This window comes from Castor canadensis, chromosome 16, assembly GCF_047511655.1.
Source record: "Castor canadensis chromosome 16, mCasCan1.hap1v2, whole genome shotgun sequence".
NCBI lineage: Eukaryota > Metazoa > Chordata > Mammalia > Rodentia > Castoridae > Castor > Castor canadensis.
This window is the reverse complement of record NC_133401.1, coordinates 84817804-84837396: the sequence shown is the minus strand read 5'-3', so window position 1 is coordinate 84837396 and position 19593 is coordinate 84817804. Positions and strand designations below refer to the sequence as shown.

The following is a 19593-nucleotide window of genomic DNA, read 5'->3' as shown; positions in this document are numbered from 1 at the left end:
TAAGCACTTTGTGTTCCCTTCTAAGTACACCATTTCCTTCTGGCATGTCTTCAAGGTTACAGTGATAAAGAGGATCAAATTGTAAGTCACACAAGGGAAACAATCATCCAGGAGTGAGAACATTAACTGGAGTCCAAAGGTCTGTGTTTGAATCCCCAATTCTACTGTCACCCAATTTGTTCTGGCCTCAGTTTCCCTGTCTGTAGAGTGGGGACAGTGATCCCTGTTCAGCGTTTCCACAAGAACCCATTGACATCATATCTGTGAATGCCTTTTGTGACTGCAAACCTCCAAACAAATCCAAAGACTCATTATTGACATTCCAGAAAGGTCCACGCTCTCAGCAGGCAGGCCACTTGCATGGCACAGTGGGAAAGTGGTCCCAAGAAGTCATTTCAGTTGATGACATCTAATTTTGTTTGACAAAAGTGTATGGCTTTGCTTTCTGCCTTACTGTTCCCTCTCCCATGAGAATAGCAGCTCAGGGCCTGAGCAAACTGCAGCCCCATTACACAGCCAATGCCTTCCAGAGAGTTCTCATTCTCTCCAGCAGCATCCCAAGATTTCTTCCTAAAAAGGGACTGTGCACCTGGAAGTCAGGGTTGGGTACACTGAGGCAGGGCCCTGGGCTCTTCTCATTGACTCCTTAATGGGGGAACCACAGGACCACGTTTCCACCATCTGACAGAGGACTCAAGGCTGCTCACACCCCCCCCAAACCAAAACCACCTGCCTTTCATGTCAATGTAAAGTCCTCCTTAGAAAAGGGGCCATGGTCATGGCTTTGGAAGGTTTGAGTAGGCTCTCTGGTGAATTGCTGCCTTTTTGCTGTTTCTTTTATTCACGTCTCCTATCGTAAGCAAATTTTCTCATCACCAGGAGGACAGAAATCATTGAATGTCTGGAGAGCTACAAAGGACAGAAATTATTCACCATAAGCAGGAAGAATTAGTTTGAACTAACCTCTATTTAAATTTTGGATAGACTCTCTTCAAGTAGTCAGATGATGCATGCTTTTTTTTAATTTGGCTTATGTAAGTAAAAGGGGCAAGTGAACTGGCCTTGGGCAAGTCATTTCTGGCCTTGACTTTCCTCATTTGAAAATAAGAGCCTTTAATTAGATGGTCCCAATGGTGCCCAGTAATTCTGACATTCTGTTATTCTAAGCTAAATTAAAAGTGACAACATTTGGTTACACTGTGACCTTCCACAAAGTCAGGGACTGTTTGCATTTTTCTAGTACTTCAAACTTCCCTAGCAAATATTCTAAATGAAGTGATACCCTGGGATGGGTGAGCAGACTTTCCTGTATGCCTCCCCTACCAGAAGAACATGCATTGTTTGCACACGGCCCTCATCGCCATTCAAAGCTAGACTGTCTTCCCAGACAGAATCTGTCCCCTTGCATCTAAGCCACTGCAAAGGAACGGGCAATTAATTTGATGAAAGCAAAGAGATCAGAACAACATTCCCATCATAGCAACAGTGGGCAGATGAGAGTTGTCATTTTTTTTATATATATTTCAAATGACTTCAAATTTGTGTTGTGTCCTAAAAAGTCAGGTCATGGAAACTAAGGAATAAGTGATGTGAAGTGCTCATCCTTAGGCCTTGCCCAGCTGCGGTCTCCCTCCACGATGACTGATGGGCCCAGGGCACGTCACCGTACATGAGGCACACGGGCAGTGATGGATGGATAGCGCACTGGGCCTGCCTCCCTGGGGATGCAGCTGCTAAGTTAACAACACATATGGGCTCCTAAGTGGTTTTGCCCACAGGTCCCATCTGCCAAAACCGAGTCAAGGCTGCTCCATTAGTACCTGAGGTCACTTGGTTCTATTTGCTTATTCTCTCGGCCCCCTCTCCGCCTGGCAGGAATCACTTGGCTCAGTCCTATGCCACCAAGAGCTCAGTACCAGTGCTGATGCCTCAGGCTCGCAGGCCTGCTTCTCAGGGGCTCCCAAGGGTTTCATCCGCCATGGAGAAAGACCCCTCTGAGTTTCTCTTTGCTGGCATTTTTTAAAAACTGAATTCCCAGGAAAGAAAGTAGGAATAGACGTTAAACCTTAAGCTGGTTCCAGCCTGTTCAGTCTCCACTCAGTCTCCTCCCCTGCTTTCCCTTTAATCCTAGGGTGATTTTCCCGAAGGCTAATCTTGGGTGGTACCCAAGATTAAATTACACTGAATTACTTAGTGAGAAAGTTGTTCTCTTTTCAAATTCTTTCAATCCCCCTGATTACCTAGAGGGGAGGATCTGTGCTCATGCTATAATGTCTTTAAGCCTTTTCTAATGCTTCTTATCGTGGTTCTTTGCAAAGACAGAGCAGGTCTCAGGTTCTCAGCCACGAGCAAGCAATGGTATCTAGTCACAATGTAACAATTTTTAATTTTTTGATTGAAGCTTCTAACTTGTAAAACTAATCCTTTCACATATTTATGGTAAGTGATGCCGGTTTCCATTTCAGAAGTGATAGTGCCTGTTTTACATGACTTTCTTTTTCAATCTGTGAAAAGAGAGACCAGCAACATTTGCAAGGTGCTGGGGAGGAGAGGGGGAGAGAAGAGCAATTTTTGGGGGGTCCACCTGGACTGACTGCTCCTCTCATCCTTAGCCTCTTCCTACCGCTTCAACCACACTCATGGACTTTATTCCCTGCCTCCTTCCTGAGATGTGCGGGTCTATGCAAGCATGCATTAGTTAGCTTCATGTTGCTATAAAAAAATAATTGAGCATCTAACTTATAAAGAGCAAAAAACTATTTAGCTCATGGTTCTAGCTCATGGGCAGCCCCATTGCTCTGGCCTCTGGTGAGGGCACTGTATCATGTCAGAAGTACACGATGGCTTGAGACAGGGAGCCAGAGAGAGACTGAGCCTGGAATCCCATATCCCCTCTCCAGGACACATCCCCAGGGACCTAGGGACCTCCCACCAAGCCCCACCTACCAAAGGCCCACAGCATCCTTTAATATCTCCACTCAGGGGACCAAGTCTCCAATACATACACCTTTGGTGTACAATCATGCAAACCATGGCGATTTCCCAAGTCATCTCAAATCCACTGTCCTGAGAACATTCTCATTTTCCTCCACAAAAGTAACTCCTTTCCCACGTTTCTTATTTTGTTCAACACCACTGACCATGCAAGGACTCCATAAAGACACTGCAGTCCACTACTTACATTTCCCCTTTGTCACACACAGCAAGTGGGCTACCGATTGACCTACAAAGCAAGACTCAAGTACTCCATCTTCTCTGCCTTGGCTTAGCAAAGCACTCTCCATTTGTCACTTGAATGCTCGTTGGACTTTTTGCCACAGGTCCCTTTTGTCCCACCCAAGCAATCCTCCATGCACACTGCTAAATTACACCAGAGAAATAGCACCTGGCCATGTGGCTTCCACTAAACAAACTTCCCTGGCTCCTATGGCTTCCTCTGGCTGATTTCTCAGGCCCTTTGAACCTCATGCTAAAGCCTTTTCCACAGCTTTGTCTCTGGCTCCTCTCCAACCACAGCGACCTGCTTAGCTAGAAGCTCCATTAAGCCTCAGGGCCTTTGCACAGGTCCCCTCGCTTTCCCAGTCACTATGGACATCACCTTGACTTGCCAGGAAAGCCAGTTCCCTGGACAGCCTCACATCCCTTCCCAAGAATAACCCTACGGCACCCTCTGTGGTACTATTGATCCCAGGGCATTAGAATTCAGTGGCCATGACTTTCTTTGGTATCTCAAAAACACCGGCCAGTGGGTTATACGTAGCTGGTGCACAATTGACTCTCGTCAAAGCAAGGAGTGACTCAGTGGATGTGGGGAGGAACAGAGAGCAGAGGAGGGCTTCAGACCACTGTTTGGATCACCCCAAAGTCATTGTCTCCATCTGAGTGCACCCCACCCTTGGGTGGGGACATGAGGTTCTTCTTCAGAGCAGGGACTTTGACGTACATCCATTTGCACTGAATCAAATAATGAGTGGGTGTAGTTCATGGATTGTCAACTTTGAAATACTTGGAGTGCTACCACTCTCAGTGAGACAGAACCTAGTCAAACCTGCCTCTGATGACTCAGAGGCTGCACTTGCCCAGGACATTGCAATCCTGGTGTGCATGACCATCTAATATTGCTGCCTAGGACTTCTGCACCACTGTGGGGGCCACCAAACTCTCCCCAGACTGAAATCTCTCCTCCATGGGGTCCCGGTGATCCCTAAGTTACAAGGACTGCAGGCTCTCTCTAGTGCTCTGTCTTTCCCTCTCTCTCTATTTTTGGGGAGACTGGTGTTTGAACTCAGGGCTTTGTGCTTGCAAAGCAGGCACTCTACCACTTTGCCTCCAGTCCAGTTTTGCACTGGTTATTTTGGAGATGGGGTTCTCGTGAACTATTTGCCCGGGCTGGCCTCGAATCACAATCTTTTCAATCTCAGTCCCCCATGTAGCTGGGATTACAGATGTGAGCCACCAGTGCCAGGCTGCAGTACCTCTTGGTTCAATATCTAGACTCAGGGTAGTTGGCAGAATAGTGACTGAGGCACCTACATCCTAACTCCTGTGAAGATCGACTTTATCCGGCAGAAGGTGCCTTGCAGGTGTGACTGTGAAGGACTTGAGGTTGGAGAGTACCTGGGCAGCCCAGGTGAGATGTCCTCTCAAGGATCCTCGTGAGGACAGAAGGAGAGAGTCAGACTCAGAGGACAGAAGCACAGGTCAAAGCTATGTGGTCACATACCAAGGAATGTGGGCAGCCCCTGAGAGTTGAAGAGGCAAAGAGCCATGTCTCACTGTCTCCAGCAGGGACGTAGCTCTGACCACACAGTGATTTACAACTCCGAAGGACGTCTGATCCCCAGAACTGTAAACCTTGTGCTATTCCAAGCCTGGGAGGTCAGTTTATTGATTTTATTCGATCATTTTTACAAGTACAGCAGCCAAGCGCAGGTGTCCGTTGAGAAGAAACTTCAGGAAAGAAATGAGAACAAGGCTGCCACTCAAGAGTATCTCTTACTTACTGGGTACTTCAAGTACTTTCTGCTTTCACACGTAATCCTCACGACTCTGTGGGATTGATTAAAGTGCCCCCATCCTACAGAGGAGGAACTGAGGCAGATACTTTATAATATTCTAATTAAGCATTTGCGGCAGAAAAAGATGAAGCAGTCATTGCAACAGAAAGCCCAGAGCTCAGTTCTGACTTCCTGCATGCCGCCTTCAGAGGCCAGACCTATCTGTGTGCTTTTAGGGCTTGGTGGAGCGTTCTACCATCACTGAGCTCTGCTCAGTCAAGGGCATACAGAGGCTTTGCAGACCCTGACGTGTTCCCAAAGCGTGACCTTGGGCCATATGCATCTGATCCCAACTCTATTCACCCCCAAACCTGCTTCCTCAGTGGAGGACATGAATCTGTAGTTGCAGCAAGCCCCCTGAGAAAGGCTCAAGCTGGAAGAACACTGAGCTAGGCGATCAGGGTTTTGTCCTGGAAGATTCTGTACAATCAGTCCATGAATAGAAAATACTGGCTCAGAAACTAGCCCAGAAACTAGCATTGCTTTTTAATGCCTCCTTGAAAAGATGAGGTGCCTGACTGCTTGGCTTTGATTTTAGGGTTCATGGTGATGGACAGGCCTATTTACATAAGGTGCAGGTAAGAATGGAGGCAAAGGGGAGGAAGGAAGTGGAGACCTTGCTCTTGGAGAAACCTGGCTTCCCGTGCCTCCTGTTTGCAGTGAGAAGAGAGCTGTCCTCTCCCAGTTTTCTCTGGGGTGCAAACTCACACATGCCCTGCTTAGGGGCCTCAGCAGAAGCCTTTCCTTCCTCCCACATCGCCCAACTCCTGGGCTTCGTCTGAGATCAGAAACTGCTTGCAATCCAAGCTGACATTTCTCCTGCAAATAAGGTTGAGAGCCATTAAAGCCCACGGTGGCTTCCCAATCAGGAGCCCAAATGCTGGGCACTGCCCTCTGGTAAGTCCTGGGGTGTACCAAATGCTGACTGCCACTGCCATAGTCATCCCCGCTCCGGGGAGGGCTGTAGTCATACCATGCTCACAAACCAAGGAAACTGCAGACAGCTAAACACCATGCAGGAACCCTCCTAGCATGTCCTCGAACTCCACAGACCTCAAGCTTGATTCCTGGCTGTCATTAGTGTTATTGACAGTTAAAATCCTTCTTAGGCTGACTGAGAACTCTGCAGATGTTCAAAGGATGATTCACTGCAGGAGCTCCCTTTGTACCTTGCAGTCTCCTCCCTGGAGCTCCCCTCACAGCTTTGAAAGCGACAGATAGGACAAAGAGGCTCCCTGGAATACAGGCCACCACCTCAGAACTGCACACCCTGCTGGGGGAGGAGGGAAGCCAGGGTTCCGCCTTACAGAGGAAAGAGAGGCTCTGGAGAGCCAGTGAGCTGCCCAGGTCATAGGGTTGGTGGCACTTATAGCCCTTCCTTGGGTGTCATCCTGCAGTTGAGCTGTTTGGCCACTGGGCTTTGGCCTTGCCTGCCACTTAGCGTGATTACCTAGCCAGAGAAAAAGGCATTTGTCTGGAAATTGCAAGCACTCAGTCCTATAGGTCTAGCCACCAACTTTGCACCTAAATTATTCACTACTTTTCCTTCTGTCTGTTTCTCATGCTCTTCTAGCCTGGAGCCAGGTGGGTACAAGAGTCACAGTTTTCCAACTCCGGTCCTCTGCAGCCAGCAATGAGGTCTGCAGTGAGAAACAATTATAGAACATATGGCAGAGCTGTTCTTTCCAGTAACCCCAGCTGCATGTGCAGTTAGCATCATTTCCAGCATGAACTGAGCTGCGCCATCCCCTCGTGAATGTGGATGTTGTGGCAATACAGTCAGCAGCCCCAGTAAACAGCCAAGAACATATCTTAACTCGTCTCTCTAGGAAACAGCCACAGGTGTGGGGTACAGGTGGACTTTCTCAGAGCCCCGACATGCTATATCCCAGACCTTTACTTGTCCCTATTCCCTGGTTCTCTCAGGGACTTCATCCCTTTTTTCTTCCAAGTTTAAGGAGAAAAGAAGCAGGATTTATAGCATCAGCAATTTTTCTGCAATAAAAGTGATACCTACTTTAATGCACTGATAGCTTAAGAGGCTGAAACATGCCATAAATACGAAATCGAGCAAGTTGAGAAGTGCACAGGAATAACAAGCAGGTGCTGTGGGTACCAAGTCCTCAGATGACCACAAATGACCCAATACTGTTTCCTTGTCAAGTTCCCATAGTAATTGCTACTGTTTGCTGATGCAGACAGTGTGCCAGGCATTTTGCTAAACACTGTTCGTGAATCATCTCATTTCAGACTCCCTGTGACATTAAAATGTGGGTAAAATTAATATTCCCATTTTGTGGAAAAGGAAACCCTGACTCAGAGGTTAAGTAAGCTTTTCAAGATCCAAGGGAACCAGGGCTCAAACCCAGGTCTGACTTTTAGGAGATCTTTCTGTCCCTTTCCATCTCCCAGATGACAGACCCTTTCTTAGGGCTTAAAGTACTTGTCACAGTGCCAGACTTCTTTCCAAGAGAATTTCTAACCCATGGCTCTGCTTATTTCTGTGCCCAGAAGAGAACCTGTGATTCTGAGGACTTGTCAGCAGACAGATGCCCCAGGAGAGGGGGGGGTGTGCCAATTGAAATGGCCATAGGTTGTGAGGTTCAAAATTACATCCTGTAAATAAGGAACGAACTGGTCACTGGGAGCAACATCCATTCGGGGTGTTATGGGGGTGGGGACATACAAACCAGAGCTTCCACTATCCCAGGCTGTAATTCTTCCCCTAATCACATTCCAAAGTGGAGTGATTTACCCAAGTGGTCAGACCAGTACCCTGGATCCATCAATTCCTGTAGCTAATTCTTTTTTTTTTTTCTTTTATTATTTATATGTGCATACAAGGCTTGGGTCATTTCTCCCCCCTGCCCCCACCCCCTCCCTTACCACCCACTCCGCCCCCTCCCTCTCCCCCCACCCCCTCAATACCCAGCAGAAACTATTTTGCCCTTATCTCTAATTTTGTTGAAGAGAGAGTATAAGCCATAACAGGAAGGCAGCCAGGCATGGTGGTACATACTCTGCTACTCAGAAGGCAGAGGCAGGAGGATCTTGATCCAAGGCCAGCCCTCACAAAAGCGCAAGACCCTATGTGAAAAGCAGCGAAAGCGAAAGGGGCTGGGGAGGTGGTGAAGCACCTGCCCAAAAATGTGAGGCCCTGGCTTTAAATCCCAGTACTAGTACTGACAAAAAAAAAAATGTTGCAGGAGGCACCTGTGGTACCCCTGGGCTCTGTGGTGACGGGCCAAGGAGAGATGGGGAAGAGGCAGAGCGGTGTTAGGTGTCTTGTCTTCAGGGAGATGCCAGAGAGACAACTTGCTTGCCATGTAGGGGTGAGGGTAGTGGTTTGTCAACATTACTTTTTACAAAATAGCAAGCTGTACCCGCCAAGCCCACTGGCGACATCGAAAACCTACCTCAGACCTAAGATTACTGAGCCCAGACCTTGATCTTGACTATGCTGCCTCCTAAGTGGGGTTGTCCTGAAATCTAAAAAGAGTGCTGCACCATGGACAGCCAGCTGGAACACAGACGTCCTCCATGCAGCCCAGCGCAGCCTGCACCTCATTCTGCAGAGGACTGTGGGGCCATTCAGGAGTGCCAGGTCTTGGTGACCGTGCCACACACACACCCCTTTTGCAGTCCGGTTCTCACTCAGGCTCATTTAACTGTGTTCCTCCAGGTGGTGTGGCTCGGGGCTGGAGCCCTGGGGCTAGACAGCCAGGGTTCAGATCTTGGCTCTGTCACTTGGTGTGTGGCCTTAGCAAAGTATTTACCTGCTCTTTGCCTCAGTGTCCTCATTTGGAAATGCAGATAATATTGTCTTTCATTTAATGGGGCTATGAGAATTATGAAGGACTAGGATGTAAGCAAGTGGAATATGTCTGGACTATTTGTGGACCTGCACTCCACAAATGATGGTCAAATTCTCCTAAGTATATTATTGATCGTATATTGCTGTGTCTTGATCTAAAGGGGCCACAAACTCATTGCTTCCTCTCCTGAAAATACGACCCTGAAAGGCCCTTTGTGCAAACACTTGATCCCCAGAGACAGAAGACTCTTGCTATGGGCTGTCTGTCCCCCCATTCCCCACTCACCTTTTAAATACTAATGCTCCATGTCACGGCAGTTAGGAAGGGGGTCCCCTGGAAGGCAACCGGGTCAAGAGAGTAGAACCCTGGTGAGTGAGACGGGTGCTCTCATGAAAGAGTGTGCTTGCCCCTTCTACCAAAGAAAGTTACAGGAGAAAGCAGCCATCTTCGAACCAGGAAGTGACCCTCACCAGACAGTCTGCTGGTGCCTTGATTTCAGACTTCCCAGCCTCCAGAACTGTGAGAAATATGGTGTAAGCCGCTGAGTCGGAAGTACTTGGCTACATCAGCCTGCACAGGCTTAGATGGAGGTTCCAATCTGATAGACACTCAGTGTAACTCCCCTTAGTCAATTTGCGTATCTGATAATGGGTATGACAGCCTTCCATTTTCCTGGGCTACCCAGAGGACAAAGCAAAAGCACAGATTGGAAGTGTTCTACAAATTTGAAGGTGTCTATTATATAAATGCAAGAGGTTTCTTCTCTTTTTTGGTGGTACTAGGGATTGAACTCAGGGCCTTGAGCTTGCTAGGCTGGCACTCTACCACTTGAGTCACTCACCCCCAGCCCGTTTTGCTTTCCTTATTTATGGGATAGGGTATTGTATTTATATCTGGGCTGTGCTGGATTGTGATTCTCCTATTTACATTTTCTGAGTAGCTGGAATGACAGGTGTATGCCACTGAGCTTAACATTTTTTATTGGTTGAGACAGGATATAGCAAACTTTTTGATGTGGCTGGCTTTGAACCACAATCCTCCTTATCTGTCTCCTGAGTAGCTAGGATTATAAGGAGTGAGCCACTGTCCCCCACTATTTTTTTGTTTCCATATAAACCTGTGTGTCCTTTTGGCTTACCCAACTTCTGTTTGCCTGGTCAGGTTCCTGCATGTGGAACCTAGCTCTGTGATTTGCTCCTGCACTTATCTATTTGCCTGTCTTTTCAATCTCTTCCTTCGTGTTTCTTGGACCAGGCAAGCCATGACATAGAGCTCTGCTGCTCCCAATTACCTAGAAAAACATGCTCTGCCTTTCACCTGGCATGATGTCTGGAACACTCATCTGTCAGCAAGATTAGTGAGGTGCTCTCCGGAGGGAAACCAGGATGTTCTCATCTTCCTGGTTTGCACACATGGTTTTCTAAATGCAATGTGCACAGTGCTCAGCCATGTGCTTGGATGTGAAGGGCCCCCAAGGCTCCCCAGGGCACTGGGCATCCCTGAACATGGGTCCTGTGTCCCCTTCATCCTCGGGAAGACCAACCCTACACACCTTGACTGCTCTGAACTGTCGCAGTGGCTCAGTCCTGAATCCTGCATGGTAACAATTTCTTGACTACCATTTGCACCACTGTGCACCTGGGCACAAAACTAAGCTCTCAACACTCACCTTTTCTTAGATCCTTCCTGGACTACAGAGAGTATGTGGAATGTGGACAGTGTGACGTAGAAAGGGTAAGAGGAAGGACAGAAGGAAGACAAGGCTGGAAAGGTTAGAGGTGTTTTACCTTGAAATCTGGGCCAAAACCCAAGCAGTGAGTCCATCCCCCAAATCTACAAAAAACCCTCTATTAAGGGTTTATTTGGATCCTCACTAAGTTGGCAACTCATTTCTCCCTTCGAGGGGTCACTGAATGTGGTTGGCATTTTCTTGCATCCAGCCTCAAGATGAACGGCAGATGAGGAAGGGGGTACCAGCCCCTCCCCGTTTTTTAAGCCAGCTGCCACTGAAGCAAAATGCACTCCCTCTTCCCCCCTCAAAAAAAACCTAAACAGTAGTTTGTCAAATGGATGAATAAGAAGAAAGGTGACAATTTTCCTTTATGTTAATAAATTACTTTGGCCTGAAAACATTAATCAGTTTCTTTCCAAAGCACAGTGCTGTTTGCGTGGCCTTGGATAGAAAGTCACTTTCAATCCCCTTTCAACTATCAAGACCACTAGGGGCAGTCACAAGAGGCAGAGGGGAGTGTTTATAATGGAATCCTTCTGCGTTTCCATAGAGACAGAGATGCATTCTTCTCTGACTATACACGGCAGGGAGGGATGAAGAGCAATGCTGCTGGCAGGGTGCACAGTGACTGAAGAGCTACGGTATGAAGGAGCAGGTGAGGTACTCTGTGCCTAAGAGAGAGAGACAAAGGACATAGCAAAGATGCATACAGTGGGCAGAGATTGTGTCCTATGCATGGTGACTGAACCTGTCATTGTGTCCCATCTGTACAACGACCCAGCAAGGTCACCATTATAACCCCCATGTCCAGCTGAGTGGAGGGAAGAGAGGAACTTGTTTAAGGTCACCCGGCCAGCAAGTGGGGCAGTATTGGTTTAGAACCATGAGTGCTGCCACTCCAGCCTTCATACAGGGCTGCACCTCAGGCTGGGACAATGATACAGTTCCCCTTCTGCTTCCTGGTTCTTTTCTTCCCAGGCCCACCAATTCTGTACACATCCTGGAATCACCCAGAGGTATTTTTTTTCTAATAAATATTGGGACACTTGTAAGTTGTGACACACTCAGGTGGTTTGTTGGAGGTCACAGTTTGAAGTATGAAGTCAGAACTTTAAGTAGAGGAAACAGCTCATGTGTGTTCAGATAGTATGACAGGAACATATGGATGGAGATCTGGAAAGTAGGAGTAGTTGAAAGAAAAAAGGAGCATATTTTAAAAGCAACTGTTACATTAGTCACCTATCTTGAACACTGGGAAGTAACATCCACAAGGTCAGTAGCCAGGTCACTTTTCTGTCATTGGAACCTAGCACAATGTTGGGCCCAGAACAGATGGATGAACAGACAGACAGACCGATGGACAGATGGGCACATGGGTGGACAGATGGATGGATGGACAGATATATAGAAAGATGGGTGATATATAGGTGGATAGAGGGATGAATGGATGGATGGATATATAGATGGATGGAGGGACAATCAGATAGGATGTTCTGTACCACACAGCACGGGAAGTCTAGGATTAGCAGAGGGTACCCATTCTCTTTGGCTCTGTCTGGTATGCTACCATGAAGATGGCTTTTCTGCCACTCTAGGTCAGGCAGGGCTATTTCGGTAGCTGGGAGAACTGTGAATGTGACTGTTCCCTAGCTGAGAACTACACATGACCCAGTGCTATAAAGAGTAAGAATCAGAACTTGCAACTCACCGCTTGACGTTCTTCCTTGTGCAATGCAGAGGTTGTTGGAGACACCTCTCCCCAGCCTCTGAGTCATTCTCCTTAAGCTTCTACCAGGGAGAAAGAGGTGCAGGTGGTGCAAACCAAAAGCCACTCCACCTCCAAGACACACCTGGGCAAGGCATCCTGTAAGTGCAACACTCAGTGTGCAGGACTGTGGCTGCCTCTCCCAGCTAACCTGACAAACCCTGGGCTTTGACTAGAATATCTCTAAATCACTATTGATGTGGGCTGGCATTTTACTAGAGATGCAAAGCCACTGGACTAGCAGTGCCAGGAGGCCAGGGAGAGCCTCAGTAAGTATACCACTCTTCTCACACCTAGAAGAGGGCCTGGCAAATGGATGATGTTCAATCAACATTTGTTGACTGACTGGCTGAACACTTGGTGCCCGCTCTGCACTGTGTACTAGACATGCAAATGTCATCCAAGCCTGGCTGCGATCTTGGCAGTAGGTACCATGATCAGTTAGCAGATGACCATTCTGCCACTTGAAATAGGGAAATGACCTCCCCAGGTCTCACAGTTGATGAGCTTGGCTTTGAAAAACACTCAGTCACCCTGCCAGGAGGATGGTTCTATAGAGAGGACCAAGGAGGAGCAGAGAGAGAAAGGATGCAGCATAAGAGAGGAAAATCTGGGTACAGCTTACCAAAACTATTGAAATGAGATCACGAAATAGCTTTACCAACTTCCCTAACAACCAACACCTCAGCCTCTGGCTTTGAGATGTGGCTCTGCCCTCTGTCTCTTTGGCCTTGCCTCCTCTACCTTGGGATGGTTGGAGACTTCGCACCATTTGGAGCTTCATCTGTTACATGTGACAACCGTGATTTACCTTTTCAGTGGTGCTAACTCTGATCATGAGCTCTAGGAGGTGACATGGGGACCGTAAACAAGGGCAGATGACCCTTTAAAGAGGGTTGCGGGTGCTTTGCAGCCTTGCTCAATGCAACATGAGGTCTTTCATCTTCCACACGTGGCATTGTATTTTCCTCCTGGCTGAACAGGAGCATGTTCTGTTTTCATGACTCCACATTCCCTCCCCTTGTCCCACTGCCATGCTGGCTTCTCATCCAAGGACCTCTGGAGAGCCCTGGTATGAAAGCAGAGAAAGACACATCTAAAAGCGACGAGCCTTCCCCCAAATGCCCCTTGCTGAATCTCCCCCATAAGGAAATCTCCTAGGGAAGGAAGAGAACGGTTAAGGACAGAGCAAGCCCTCACGCAGCTTGTAGGGATGTCTGCCAGGATTTGCTCTTTCGGTTCTCTGGGTTCTGGGGAGGCTAAGCCAAGTGCTGAGGGCTCCTTTGTCCTGCACACCTAGTCCCCAACACACAGGACCAGGGCACACATCGCACCCCATGCTCACAGGCCAGCGCTTCTCTCCAATGCTGAGCTCCTCAACTTCTGGGAACGCTGGTCCCCCGCAGCTTCGCGTTTACCTGACAGACCTTGGTGGTAGTTAACACAACACCAGCAAGGAAGGCACAAAGTGTAGCCTTGCCTCCAAAACACCCCAACCGAAGAGCACCATGAAAAGGCGATGAGGAAATGCCTACGGGTAGAGGGGCAACTAAATCTATCTGTATCAAGGGATCCCATGAGGTAGCCTTCTAGGCAGAGCTCTCCATGTCACACTGCTAAGTTGCAAAGTAATTCACAGCCAGGCAGAGTATATCCGCAACAGCACGTTAAAAATGGTGCCATTAACAGCTCATGACATCACTCCCTTCCCTGAGCCCCTCACATCATCTCACTTGCACATACTAATCCCAAAGAAAGCCTTGGTGACAGGTGCCACTCCTACCCCCACGTCACAGATGAGGAAACTGAGCTCAGTGTTATTTTAGATTATTTATCTCTTAGAGTGCAGCAGATTTCACAAAAGCATCAGCAGCGAGGAGCACTAAACAGACGTAAGGGAGAGGTTGGATCCACTTCTTACTGAACAGACGCACCTTGGGCCACCATACTACACGTCATCGCATAGACCCTTCCATACCACGGTGAGGCCAACCGGAGTGTGCTGACTGGACTTGACTTTCCTTCCTTCCTCTCTGTGTTTTTCAGTGTAGAGTATGATTTTCGACAGCAGGAAGGCAGGTTCCAGGAAGTGCTGCAGAGTATGGAGGAGGCAGAACCCTTGGAAGAGGCACCTTCACCACCAAAGTCCCCAGCAGAGCCTCCACCCCCCGAGAAACAAGACTTGCGGCGGAAAACCAAGAAGGTGAAGAAGAAGTGTTTCTGGTGGATCTGAGCTGGTGGGGCCTCCCACGCTGCTCCCAGAGCTGGAGGGAGACATGCTGCCCTTGGGGCCTCTCCGCTGCTTAGTTGGAAAACAGGAAACAGGAGAGCCCCGCCAGTGTGGCCACTGCAGGACCCCTGGCCACCAACCTCACCTGAGTGTGCGTCACTGCTTCTTGAGGACTCTTAGACACTGCTGTGGCCACCTGCTGAGTTCCCTGTCACACACAGCATCTCATCCTGGTCTGTTAAGTCCAGAGCCCCACTTTGAGCAACGTCTCACCACACTTGCCTACACCTCCATGATACTGAACACTTCCTTTCCTCCCTCGCTCATCAGCCCAAAAGAAAAAAAGTGTTCTGTGGTGCAGGAAGACAGAGGAGGGCTAGAAGGTAGGTGCTCCAGGAAAAAGATAGGTAAATAAACTGGCAGTTTTCTCAGATATCAGAGTAGCTAAGCACAACAGAAGTGGTCAGGGCCTAAAATGCCAGAGCTCCCCGGTAGACTGCAGTTGTCTTCATTTTTAATCAGCCCTTTGATCCCAAATCACAGAGTTGTCATCTCATGCAGTGGGGTTCTGTGGCAGAATTAGGTCACCCCAGGGTATCTGGACTTGTTGATGTGGCTGTCCCTTGCAACTGGAATTTAAGAGGGTTTCACAGCTATAGTTCTTCCCAGTCATCTAAACCATCACGCACTTCTGCCTGGGGCCTGAGACCACCAGGCAAAGAGAGGAATCTAATAGCAGGTGGAGCTTGAAGATTCCAAGTTTCCTTTGCCTGTAACATCAAAGATCATATGACTCACCAACCTGTCCTTCAGAACAGGCTGTGACATCATAAGTAAGGCTGAGATAAAACACAACCTCCCCCTCACCTATTCATCCCTGTGACAGTCTTGTACCTAGGTTCAAACATCTATTGCTCTACAGTCTCCCCTTCTGGTGACCAGGCAATAGTTACCCAACTAGCAGGACTGGGATGACTATCTAGTTCTTTCCATTTTAGAATTAAAGACTTTTCTAAAGTTTGAGTTCTTTTAGGTCTGGCTCATTATTTTGACAAGAGCTTCACCCATGGAGGTCCAGTCAAACTTGCATGGCTGAACAAGCTCCTAAAATAATCAAGTAATCACTACATAGTCTTTGTGATGAGGGGCGAGAGGCCAAGACACAGATTCCTTCCCATTAAACTCCCTGTGGGTCTGTGCTGGGACTGACTCTGGTACAGCGAACCACACCTAAGTGAAGAAGGCATTCGTAAGCCCATCGTGAAGACCCAGGGGCTGAGCCAGGGTCTCTCCTGAGCACAGCATCCTGTGTATACTTGGGGTATAGGCACCCCCACAGCAAATGGAGAAGAACTGAGCGAACCACCCAACAATCTCACCTTCCCCAGCACAGCACTGCCATGAACAGAGCTATTTCAGGGACAGCACAAGGGAAACTTGGCAAGGACTCTCGCCCTGCACTATTTAAGTCTCAGAATGTCATTCAAGATGTTCTCGTTCTGCTGCTAGTGTAATGTTTCAACCCACAAAATGAGACCGGAATACATAACGTCAAGTTAGAATTAAGATAAATACACTTGTCATGCTTAAGAAACCACACTGCAATAAGATAGGCTACCCCTGGCTAAAAGCCACCAATCTTTCTTTCTGTAGCCATACAATCAGCTCTCAGTTGGCCCCGGCTGTGGAAAAGAACAGCTCAGAATATAATCCAATAAACCAAAACCATTCGGGATCTCTTACATAATTTTATACGGTTGTGGAGCCTCCATCTTCATTTGCCTCGCTTACACTAATCTCAAATGAGCATCACATTGGAATGAAAGCACTCCTGCTCCTAGAATTAAGAGAGCCAGGCAAGAGAGTACCCACTAACCTGGGCAAACCGTTTAGTAAGTCCACTCTTCGATGCAGGTAAGAACACCTACTCTACCTACTTTATTCACTCTGTGCACCTTCCGACAGCAAAGGGACAGAAACAGGAGCGTTTGCCCCAGTTAGGCTGGGATGATGAAATGGCTGAGGTAGTGTGTGTAGACAGACGGACACACACACACATCACAAGATAGAGGCCTCCCGTAAACCCTCAACTCAATTAAATGAGATCTAAATTGGAAAATGTTGACATTTCTAGAAATACAACCAACCAAGGCTCTGATAATTCTATACCAAAGCACAACTCTCCACTGCTGGGGCCATGGATCTAAAGTGGGAGGAAGAGGTCCCTTCTGCAAATGGAACTTTCAAAATCATTCCAAGGAAAAGGGATTCGATGAACACCTTTCTGATGAACAAGAATCATCTCTATGTTGAAAAGCAAACACACAAACGTATACCAAAACTCTCTGCTCATCCACTCATGTGAAAATCACAGCTGCTTTGTAAAATAGTGTGTAACATCTGCTATGGTACCCTACAAACATGCTGTATCTGAGGTTACATGGTTTTATGGAGAGAGGTTAATTTAGCAAAAATTATTTTATAAAATCAAAGGGGAAAAGACTGCTAGATCAAGTTTAATGTAGCTGCTTTCTCTGTAGATAAACAGCGTGTACTCACTGTCCGTGGACCCTAACACCAGCTCATCTATAGAGCGCCCTCTTAAAGACAATATATTCAAGTAAGGTTTTGTAAATTTCTAACTGTTTTAAATGGGATATTATCTTTTGCAATAAACTTACATATTTTTCCTAGGTTTTAAGACTCCATTTTTAGCTTGGGTTGATTTGGGTTATAAAGACATGGTTCACACTTGTGATCCCAGCACTCAGGAGGCTGAAGCAGGAGGATCTCAGGAGTTTGAGGCCAGCCTGGGCTACATAGTGAGACCTTGTCTCAAGAAACAAAATCCAAACAACAAACAAAAAAGGAACAGAGAACAGATTGGGCTTAGTGTCAGGATGACACCATGGGACCCTTGTGTTGTGAGAGCAGGGGAGGCAGCACGGATCAACAGACATTCACCATTTTTAAAAGCTACCTTTGTATAACTAATACAAGGAAAGCCGTTATCGTGTCCCCAAAACAGAAGACGATGAAATGAAGACTATTAAATTCAAAGGTGTCTGCACCTTTAGAGGTCAGGGTGCTAAGTCTAAGACCAGTTCTATGTGAAGAAAGACTATCAGAGAATAGTCAGTGTGTACAAAAGCCACATCATTTTGTACTTGACCAGGATACTTAAGGCCAATTTGAAAAGAAAAGAACTTTCTCCTGTGTATCAACATTTGGATTTTTCTTTCATTTAGTTTTGTTTCTGTCTGGCCATGAACCATCTAAAACCATCTTGTGGAACCTGTGGGTATGGCTTGAGTGGCAGAGCACCTGTCTGACAAGTGCAAGGCCCTGAGTTCAAATCCCAGTACTATCAAAAAATAAAATAAATACATAGAATTATCTTGTTTACATCTGGAGTGAGTCTCCCACTCTAAGAGATACCAATTTAGGGGAAAAAGACGAAACAAAATCTGGATGTGGAATCAGATTCTTGGTTTTGATAGCATTCCACGACCTTTTCTCTGTGATTGATGTAGACGAGTTACCTAATCTCTGTAAGCCTCTGATTCCTCATCTTAAAAACATAACCCCTCCTTACAGGGCATCAGGAGAGTAAGCTCTGAGCCCCATGTGGGGTACACAGCAGGTGCCTAATGAATACACACTCATTCATTTACTTGCTGATGGAGGTAAGTGGAAAAAAGGGAAGGTGCTTCCAGAAGGCTGTAGTTGGGGTCAGAGACAAGGCAGGGCAAGGAACGAACTCTTTTTGGCCTTATAACTCAGTATCTGTGAGTCAAAAGATAGTACAGCATCCTCCTCAGGGAGAAAGAAGGGCTTTTGTGGCACCAAATCAAGTATTCCAGCAACAAAAGGGACTTTGAAAGCCAGGTCCCCTCCATCTGAAGCAGGATTAGTGACCAAAGCTGTGGTCCGCTCAGACCTTGAAGCTACCCCATAGGAAGTGAGGAGTGGTAGGTGGAGTGTGTGAGGCTATCCAGGAACTATGGTGGCTGGGCCTGAACCCACTCCGACCTTCATCAGCAGAGCAGAGCCTCAGAATGTTCACTTGAAAAGGCACTAACTTTATGCTGCTTGAGACAACTTGCTGTGTGCTGAAAAGGTATTTCTTTTTTTAAGTTCCAAGAAACAACAGTATTTTATGATCATCAGTGAGCAGAGAAAGGGCTGGGACACACATCCAAATCCAACACTGACTGTGTTTGGTGCCAAACATGTCTGACCAGTTCAATGGTCACAGTCCCCTTCGTGTGTACTTTCACCTCAATTTCCTCCCATCTCCTTTTAGCCAATGGACAGCAGAAATTCCTATTGACCACATCGTCCCTCCCCTACACCCAAGGTTCCACAAACACGATTTCTTCCTGCCTGCTACAGAGCCCTTCACCCAGGAAAAGCAGGGACACATCTGGTAGTGATACAGAAACCTTGACTTTCTCCTTCCCAGGTCTGCGTGCCTCCCCACTGCCAGCATCCTGTTGCAAACCCCCACTGTGCCTGGACAGAAACTTCTTGATGATCTCCTCACATACACCCTCTTTCCTCCAAAATCTCAACCACGTCACACTGGCTTAAACCATTCAATGGCCTCCTGATAAACCTAGGAAGTGAAGAACAAATCTGCAGAGGCTCTGTAGAACCTGCCCCGACCTCTCCAGGCAGCTCCCAGCACAGTTGCTCTCCCGCCAGCCACGTTAAGCCTCCTTGGGTTCCTTGTACCCACCACACTAACCATCCCCTAGGAACCTGTGAGCACTCTCCCTCCTAACTGGAACCTGCCCCACCATGCCCCTCCCTGCCCAGTTCTGAGCTCTGTTTGTGTGTTTGCAGGTAACACCACCTCTGACCACACCACTACTGCTCAAACCACACCAAGTACCCTTCCTAGCCATTCACCCAGCCTGGGGACCCTGCCCTCAGTCCTTGGATGCATATTTGTGTCATTCTTCAGTGACTATATTTCTCTTTAATGAGTC

The 19593-nt window shown here is 47.5% G+C and overlaps 2 protein-coding genes across 6 annotated transcripts in view; one reads left to right on the top strand and one right to left on the bottom strand.

Annotated features, from left to right (window-relative positions):
- The window catches only part of Insyn2b (inhibitory synaptic factor family member 2B), a 102464-nt gene extending 85172 nt beyond the window's left edge, over positions 1-17292 (top strand). For both annotated transcript variants that reach the window (XM_074057761.1, XM_074057762.1), the window contains one exon: positions 14416-17292. In XM_074057761.1, the coding sequence (XP_073913862.1) occupies positions 14416-14602 (187 nt within the window). In that variant the 3' untranslated portion in view covers positions 14603-17292. The remainder of the gene's footprint in view (positions 1-14415) is intronic.
- The window catches only part of Dock2 (dedicator of cytokinesis 2), a 378635-nt gene that overhangs the window by 172006 nt on the left and 187036 nt on the right, over positions 1-19593 (bottom strand). The gene's annotated exons all lie outside the window — the stretch shown is intronic.